Source organism: Sinocyclocheilus anshuiensis, unplaced genomic scaffold, assembly GCF_001515605.1.
Source record: "Sinocyclocheilus anshuiensis isolate Anshui unplaced genomic scaffold, SAMN03320099.WGS_v1.1 scaffold420, whole genome shotgun sequence".
Lineage (NCBI taxonomy): Eukaryota > Metazoa > Chordata > Actinopteri > Cypriniformes > Cyprinidae > Sinocyclocheilus > Sinocyclocheilus anshuiensis.
Window position 1 is genome coordinate 408,706 of NW_015557082.1, and position 8,511 is coordinate 417,216.

Genomic DNA, 8,511 nt, shown 5'->3' on the forward strand with positions numbered 1-8,511 from the left:
ATATATATATATATACAGTATATATATATATATATATATGTATATATATATATATATACACAATCAGTTTAATATTTCATTCACTATATGAAGACACAAATGATGATGGGCATGAAAATGTACTGCATAACAGGCATGATCCATTTCCTGGCACATCTATATTTCTGTTTGTACCTGTTTGTCTGTCAGTTTTAGGCTGTCAGTGAGCAGGAAGCTCAGGGCTTTAATAGGAAGCGCGGCGTGCGTTTCCGTCGTGGACGATCATGAAACTGAGCTGCGCAATTCAGACTGTCCTCTGGATCGTACGACCAAATGAAAGGCAACAAAACATAAAAGAACACAAACACAATGGGAAAAATGTGGTAGATGGAAAACAACAATGAAACAAATCATAACGCATTGACCATCCATCCCAAAATCAAGAAAAAAATGCATTTATGTTGGACATAAACAAATGAACATAAATGAAGAAGCTGGTACCAATGGATGGTTTTATGTTTATGTTTAATGAGCTCATATGCATGCGGAAGGGTAAGTATAATATCAAAGAACTAGTAAAGTGCACCTTGTTTATCCAGCTCCATGACTGCAGGTGGCGATGGAGGTTGGAGTTGAATGGAAGACCTACTTAGCAAACCTTGAGTGGCACCTTCCACATCACCAGTATCTCCATCTGGCTCAGCATCCTCTCTAAGAGACATATTTAAGTATCATCAGATCATTATTTTAAAAAAGGTACATTTTGTCTTCAAATTTGTCCTCGTTCATTTAGTTTATCATGCCAAGAAATAAAAGCCTCCACAATTTGTAAAATTGTAAAAAAGTTCAACCAAAAATGAAAATTTCCTGAAGATTTTCTCACCCTCAGGGCATTCAAGATGCCAGAACAGATTTGGAGAAATTTAGCATTACATCACTTGCTCACCAGTGGATCCTCTGCAGTGAATGGGTGCCGTCAGAATGAGAGTCCAAACAGCTGATAAAAACATTACAATAATCCACAAATAATCCACACAACTCCAGTTTATCAATTAACGTATTGTGAAGCAAAAAGCTGCATGTTTGTAAGAAATCATTAAGACATCTTGTCTGAATCAGGAGAGAAATATGCACAGATCAAGCACCGTTTACAATCTAAAACAGTCCAAAACGGTTCTAAATATATGTTGGTGGATTCTGATGTGAGAGGACAACAGGGGATGGACTTTTTCAATGGAGGAAGCATTATCATGGATTATGGAATAATATTTTTGCCAGAAGTTGATACACCTCAATGATTGATTTGTTTCTTGAGCTTTTCACTTCACAAAACATTAATTGATGGACTGGAGTTATGTGAATTACTTGGGGATTATTGTGATGTTTTTATCAGCTGTTTGAACTCTCATTGTGACGGCACCCATTCACTGCAGAGGATCCACTGGTGAGCAAGTTATGTAATGCTACATTTCTCCAGATGAAGAAGCAAACTCATCTACATCTTGGATAGTACATTTTCAGCAAATTTTCATTTTTAGGTGAACTATTCCTTTAATTTGCTGTTGAAACAGAACCAGAATTATTTAAATGCAACCTGTTCATTTAAATTGTTCTGCACCACTTCATTATTACTTTACTCAAAAAGATACAAGCAAGCAAACAAAAAAACACACTCACGTGTTGCCAGATGGCAGATTGCACTTTTTCCGACCCAGCTTGGTGGCCTGCTGTGTGAAATACTCATGCCGCTCTGATTTCTTCCACATGTAGTAGTACTCTACACACTCACCTACTGAGCGTGTGCGGACCTGGGTGAGGGCAAATAAGAGAGACCGACACATTAAGGGACTCTCATTTCTCAAACAAAATAGTTGAAAAATCAGCAGCAATCTCTACTGGGAAACAATGTATGATATGAGGAAACTTAAAAAAAATATGGTGGTTTACCTTATTGGCCTGTATGAGGTTGAAGTTCTTCCCATGGGCACGGTAACCATACTCAAAGCTACGACACTCCTCCTCACTCCAGCCACAAAGCTCTAATGGAACATTTTTTACATTGAAATTAACCTGCTATACATCCTAGGAGATGGATGCATGGATTTCATTTTTTTTACTGCCTACTAAATAAGGTTTGAGAAAGAAAATAACAGAAAGAAAGACAAAGAAGAAAAATTACAGAGGCCTTACCACTGAAACCCTTGACATTAAAGCGATATCTTCTTAGTGCCTCGTCTGCATTGAAGTTGCATTTTACTAGTTCATATAGAGCCTACAAAAGAGATAGAATGAAGGACCACTGAATGTAAGTTCAACCACTGAAAGATCAAACATGAACAACTAAAGACAAAAAGTTACAGTGAGGTAGAAAAGAATGAGATCACTAGTGAAAATGCATCTATGTAATTTCAGAATGTTTTAATATTTGGCATGTTGCTGTTTTGCTTTAATGACAGCAGCACCAAAGTTGCATGAACTTCACAAGTTTGTGCAAAACCTAATGATCATGTTTTCCAGCATAAATTGGAGTAAAATCTTTCAAAAAAATAAATAAAATAAAATAAATAAATAAACAAAAACCTTCATTACGGACCTAAAAATTGCGCAGAATCTTAAACATTTAAATATCTTTTAAATGAAAACCTGACATTTTGATCTCTTGCTTGCAGCAAACTAACAGTGGTTAAGGATAATCTGCCCAAGCCGTCAAACTGAAGTCCTTAGAGAAGGAATGCCTTTCCAGAGCGAAGCAAATGTTCAGATTTTGATTAAAGATTACAAGACCATTTTTTCTGTGGATTAACTTGCACAGACAAATTGTTCACCTCAAGGCTAGCAATGTGTGCTAACAAAGTATTTTTATGTGATTTCATGTGGACTTTAATGTAAAAGTAAAGGGGTCCCACTGGGCTCTATTCTTGGACCATTATATTTTCATTAAAAGTAAACAAAAATTTGTAATTTTGCCTGGCAAATAACTGAAATAAAGAAATAATTGATGCACTAAAATGACCAAAACTGAAATAAAAATGAATTAAAACTATATAGAAATATTTTTTAAAACATTAAGTTCCTAAAACTTAAATTAAAACAAAAACTGAAAATATAATATTTACTAAAATATAATATCAATATATCAATAAATACTGTAATAGTAAATAAATAATACCAACATAACACTGCAAGCAAGCTTTACCCTCCAATTCAGCCACTTCCAGATTGTATGAAAAGTCAAGTGCTGCATCTGTGTGATTCAACCCAACCTGCTCATTGTCTTTGACTATATCTCCTGTGGTAAAAGTGTTTGTAGGTCCATCGTCACTCCCTTTTCTCTGGACTTCAAGCAAAAACTTCTCTATAGCCAGACTGGACAACACATCTGGGGTCCACAATAACTGGTCCTCATTTTCATAGGCTGGGGGTAACAGTAACAAAACAGGTGTGGATCCCAGGGGACTCGGCAGGTTGGTTATGCAAAACAGACCACTGAAACCACATCCCTGGAGCCAGTGTAAAGGACACCAGACAAGAGAAGACACTCACCTCTTTCATAAAAAGTGTGTGTACAGAGAGAAGGAATTATAGCCTGATACTGGGGGCCCACCATGATGTCCTGATAACCAAAACATGGCACAAAAGCATTACTACAATGTTTTTTTTAACATCAAGCTGACATTTTAAAACCATTACATTTAAATATCATAAATTCTATTTTATAGACACAACCATTAAAACATTTGGGGTCAATACAACTTTTTTGATGTTTTGGAAATAATTATCTTATGCTCACCCAGGCTGTTTCTTTGATTGAAAAAAATAATATTGTGAAATATCTCAAATAATAGATTTATAAAAGATTTATAAGTGTAATAGAAATTTAATTTAATACAGTGATGACAAAGCAACCATTATTCCCGTCTTCAGTGTCACATGATCCTTCATTCTACACTGAACAAAATTATAAACGCAACACTTTTGTTTTTGCCCCCATTTTTCATGAGCTGAACTCACTAACACAGATTTAGAGAAATAGGCCTTTTGTGTACATAGAAAAAGTCTTTGATCTTTGAGTTCAGCTCATGAAAAATAGGGGCAAAAACAAAAGTGTTGCGTTTATAATTTTGTTCAGTGTAATATGCTCAATGCCTGGTGATTTATAGAAGTACTACACTTTGGCCAAATTGACACGTCCTTGCTGAATGCAAATATGAATAAAAAAACCCTGAAGATCATGTTTTCCAGCATGAAATCTTTAAGAAAGTATTGTGTAAGAAAACCTGACATTTTGATTTATTCTGCACACAAGGGCCTACTGATACTTTTAACTAGGTTGTCCCACTGGGCTCTATTCTTGGACCATTATAATTTCCAAAATACATTTATATATAAAGCTACATAAATTTAATTATTAAAAGATGTAACTTCAAAACACATCATACACAACTTTTCTCATAGAAATTTATTAAACAAAATTCAATAAATCAGTGATAAATAATGTAATATAAACATAGTAAACTATAACATGAATCTTTTTTTTCTTTTTTTTTACCTTGCAGCCATCACTGGAGGGGATAGAGGTGCTTTCTGAGTCATCTTCGGAGCAGCTGACTGAAGTGTCTTTGTCATCACCTGGTAAAATAAAGAACCATTTGAGAGTGAGCCCAAACATTTTTGAAAACAGAAAATAGATTTTTCATAGAAAATTAACACACACTAAATGTCTTATTATGTTGCCAGCAAGATATGTAACAGATAACAAATATGATTAAGTTCCAAACGTATGTGCAGTGTGAACAAATCATCTTTAACAAAACAAAGTAAAAAATAGCAAAGAGAAAAAGGGCAACTAGCATTGCTAAGGACTGACATTGCTTACAAGAATATTTGCTTATATTCGCTTAGGAGTTGCCAGTACAGTGGAAAAGTGGCATTGTAATTTGATGTTGTACCTCTTAGGTGACATTGTAAGAGGTCAGATGAATGGGACGTGACGGAGAGTGTGAGGTCATCAGCAGAGGAATGGCTGTCCACATCCTCCGCTCCTGAGAGTAGAGCTTTACCTATCTGAACCTATAAAAAGATTGATTTAATTTCTAGCTATAAGGCAGAATTTTCACTTTCTAAGTTTCCTAAAGAAGTTACAAGGACCATTTTAAGATTCTACTGAGGACGACAATCAAAAAAAAACTTTAATAGATAAGTTGCAGTCACATTTAAGGTTGTTCTGTGAATTTTTGTGGTATCAAGTCATTTTAAATAGGAATCCATGCTATTGGGAATTTCACTCAAGGGCAAAAGATTTCACAATGGGTTCAATTTGGTCACACAAATTTGCCAAGTTGACCAACAGAAAGCTGCTTTGTTTGAAAGTGACTTATGTGTGAGCTGAACTTAATACATTGCTATACTTTTGAAATAAAAAATTGGCCTTTTTTCATGGTCTCGTTTTTTTAAAGGTTACCACACCTTTAGAGTGAAATCACAATTTAATAAATGGATATGAGATTTATGAGATTTAAAATAAGAAATAAAGTCAAAATTGTGAATAATAATAATAAAAACACAGTTTGAGATAAAAAGTCAAGGTTATGATAAACTAAGTTGATGTTTTTAGCTATCGAAATTTAAAATATGAAAAAAAAAGCTTTTTATCCACCGTATTTTGCAACACAGAAGCTTTTTCTTTCAATGTGTGAGACTTCTGACTCATTAACCGCTATAGGTAAATGACTGGAAGAATAAGAAAGTTCAGTAAACGGCAAACCTATTTGTGCTACAAACCTGTGTTTATGATCATGATAAAATAATAAAATAAAATGAAAAAACAATTACTAGTTTGCAGTATCAAGCAGCATAACGGACTGTTTTTATACAGGTAAATAACTGTAAGCGAATGGAAGCCTTGCACATTGAAGTTACAAACGGTCGCACCCACTCTTACGTTATAAATAAGATGGATAAGCGCAGATGGTTACTTTTAACAAATACTTTGATTATTTCAGTGATAGTGACCTTGTCCAGTGTCATTTCAGGCAGACTGGCTGCCAGCTCATTCGGCTCCTGTTGTTGTTGCAGGACAGGATCAGGCATGTTGTACCCATAAAGTGCCAGCAGTTGCTCAAGGGGCATCTCACCACCCTGTGGAAAGGTGGTCGAAACAATCCTTTTTTCCCCTCATATTCATCAGTATTAACACAAATCTAATCCAATCTATCAATGCACAGCAAAAAAAATTGTTGCACTCACTGCATGGGACTTGGTTTCCATCTTTATTGCCTGCCTCCGCAGGGTCACCAGGCTCCCGTCCTGCTCCTCTAGGAACGTGGTTGCCCGGGGAAGGGCCTCCAGCGGCCCCGCATAGCCCTGGTGGAAAATGTCTACACGACTGAGCCGTTGGTCCTTGGAGCCCATTTGCACAGCTAAAGCACAGTGAGAACAGATAATTCATAATAAATATATTAAATCAAAATAACCATTAAGAAACTTATCTTAAAACGTAAAAAACAATAATTGTTTAAAATGAAGACCAAAAAGTTGAGGAGAACCGACTTCATACATCCACTAAAATTACATTGGTAAATGTCAGATAAATTTAAAATTAATTGGCGAAAGGGCTAGAATAAACTTTTGAGAAAAGCTTCAGGATAATTTTTGGCAGACTGATTTGATTCTAATGCTGTGGCATTCAGAAATGTTTAAAAGTGACTTGTGTGTCTAAAGACCTTTTGAAGCCCCTGTATTTATGGAGGTAAAAGCCACTAGTTAGTTACAACATCTCAAATCCACCTGGTAAATATAAGTTATGACAGGCAAAAATCCAAATAAACCAGTATGATTGTCAATAACATTTCTCACTTCTTAACTTTTAAAATGAAGTGCTAACAAAGTAAACCTTATGACAGGTCATGAAATTAAGTATGAAACAATATCCTTGCAAAATTTCACCACAGTGTCCATAATTTCCACCAGAATACCATAGTTAAAATTATTGTTAATTACTCTTCACAGACTTTTAGACCAATTCAAGCGATATTTCATATGATGAACATGAATTATGTTCAAAACAATGTTGTGAAGTAACTTGTCCAAGAGAAGAACTTATTAGAACATATCCGAAAGCTACTAGCTGCACTAGATCTTTCAGAATATAAGCCCTTACAAAAATGTACCATGGTAAACATTTTACACCAAGCTTACACCAAAATAGTTATTGGTATAGTTTCAAATGTGATAGTAACCTTCAAGAAACGGAACAAAATTGCCATATGACCACTATGAGACGTGTTCTAGATAACATCTATACCGTTTCCCCTCATATTACAAGCCTCCTTTAGAAAAAATGGCTTTATACCACTAAACTGAATATAATTTAGTATGTTTACCTCATAAAACACTTCTAGACATAGTCTAAAGCTCAAGGTAACGAGTTTCAAGCACCACAAACATATTTAAAGTGTCTTTTCTTAAGTTTCTCCTCTTCATAGCCACTAAACGCATTTGTATGTGACCACACTGAGCTTTACTGAAGTTTGTCACTCAGGCGCTTTCCCGTAAGTCAGTGCTGAACATTTGCACCGTGACTCTGAACCGGTGCGAGAAGGAAACAGTTTTAGGGAAGTCGAGGAGGCAGTGACAGTATCTGAAGTTTTTAAACTTTAGACCTGCCATCCGTGCGCACCTGGGACACACTTCAGCACCAGCGCTGTCGCCGCTCTCCCGTTGTTTTGCACGGCGCTCGATCTGGCGAATTAAACTCTTGTGAACGCAACACACATAGAGATAGATAGAGCGGCGGAACGCTGAGGAGTGCTCCCATTTTAACTTCCTCCTTATTAATGACCGTCTATCTTTGCCGTTTTCTGAGTCGCTCGATCAGACGGGCCGGGTCTTAAGCTGTCCGTTAATGCGCGGCTGGTTGTTAAAGTGTACCGGAGCAACTGAATCATTTAATCGTTGTGTTGTTCTTCCCCCGAGCCCCGCAGCTCACTTACCTCCGCCATTCCGATTCTGCGCAAGCGGTGGAATGCCCGGATGTTGTGTAGAACTACTATTGAACTTACATTCCGACTAACTAACTCTCATGATAGCCACCAAACCATCTCAAATTAGTAATACAGGATCTCATCTGCAGTGCACTGAATATGTCAAGTAAAGTCACCTTTATTTATATAGCGCTTTTAACAATACAGATTGTGTCAAAGCAACTGTACAGCATTAATTAGGAAAATAGTGTGTCATTAATGCAAAATGACAATAGTAAACACATTTGTCTGTGTTGAATGGAAATCGATCCCACCGGTGATTTTCGTGAGCAAAATATCCTTTAGAGTTTGAGGGGTCTAAAATAGATGATTTATTTTCAAAGTTATAAACTATGAATGGAATTGCAGAATTTTTAACTTCACGTGAACATCTCACATAGTGTAAAGTCATATAAAAAGAGATGTTTAATTCCAGTTTGCATCTCTTGAAGATTATGTCATTGTCAAAGATCCATAAAAAATGTTATAGATTCAACTGTCATAAGTCATA

The 8,511-nt window shown here is 35.9% G+C and overlaps 1 protein-coding gene across 2 annotated transcripts in view; it reads right to left on the bottom strand.

Moving 5' to 3' along the window:
• Positions 1–8,004, bottom strand: part of LOC107676949 (mesoderm induction early response protein 2-like) — an 11,636-nt gene extending 3,632 nt beyond the window's left edge. Inside the window, exons 1-12 of one of the 2 annotated variants that reach the window (XM_016471694.1) lie at positions 7,971–8,004; positions 6,226–6,398; positions 5,992–6,117; positions 4,929–5,049; positions 4,529–4,608; positions 3,523–3,592; positions 3,243–3,394; positions 2,170–2,251; positions 1,927–2,018; positions 1,657–1,787; positions 566–690; positions 175–295 (exon numbers count right to left, since the gene is read on the bottom strand). In XM_016471694.1, coding sequence (XP_016327180.1) covers positions 216–295; positions 566–690; positions 1,657–1,787; positions 1,927–2,018; positions 2,170–2,251; positions 3,243–3,394; positions 3,523–3,592; positions 4,529–4,608; positions 4,929–5,049; positions 5,992–6,117; positions 6,226–6,390 — 1,224 coding nt within the window. In that variant the 5' untranslated portion in view covers positions 6,391–6,398; positions 7,971–8,004 and the 3' untranslated portion in view covers positions 175–215. Of the gene's footprint in view, positions 1–174; positions 296–565; positions 691–1,656; positions 1,788–1,926; positions 2,019–2,169; positions 2,252–3,242; positions 3,395–3,522; positions 3,593–4,528; positions 4,609–4,928; positions 5,050–5,991; positions 6,118–6,225; positions 6,399–7,657; positions 7,685–7,970 lie in introns of those variants that run through there. The other variant, XM_016471695.1, reaches the window with a different exon arrangement.
• Positions 8,005–8,511: the final 507 nt, after the last annotated feature.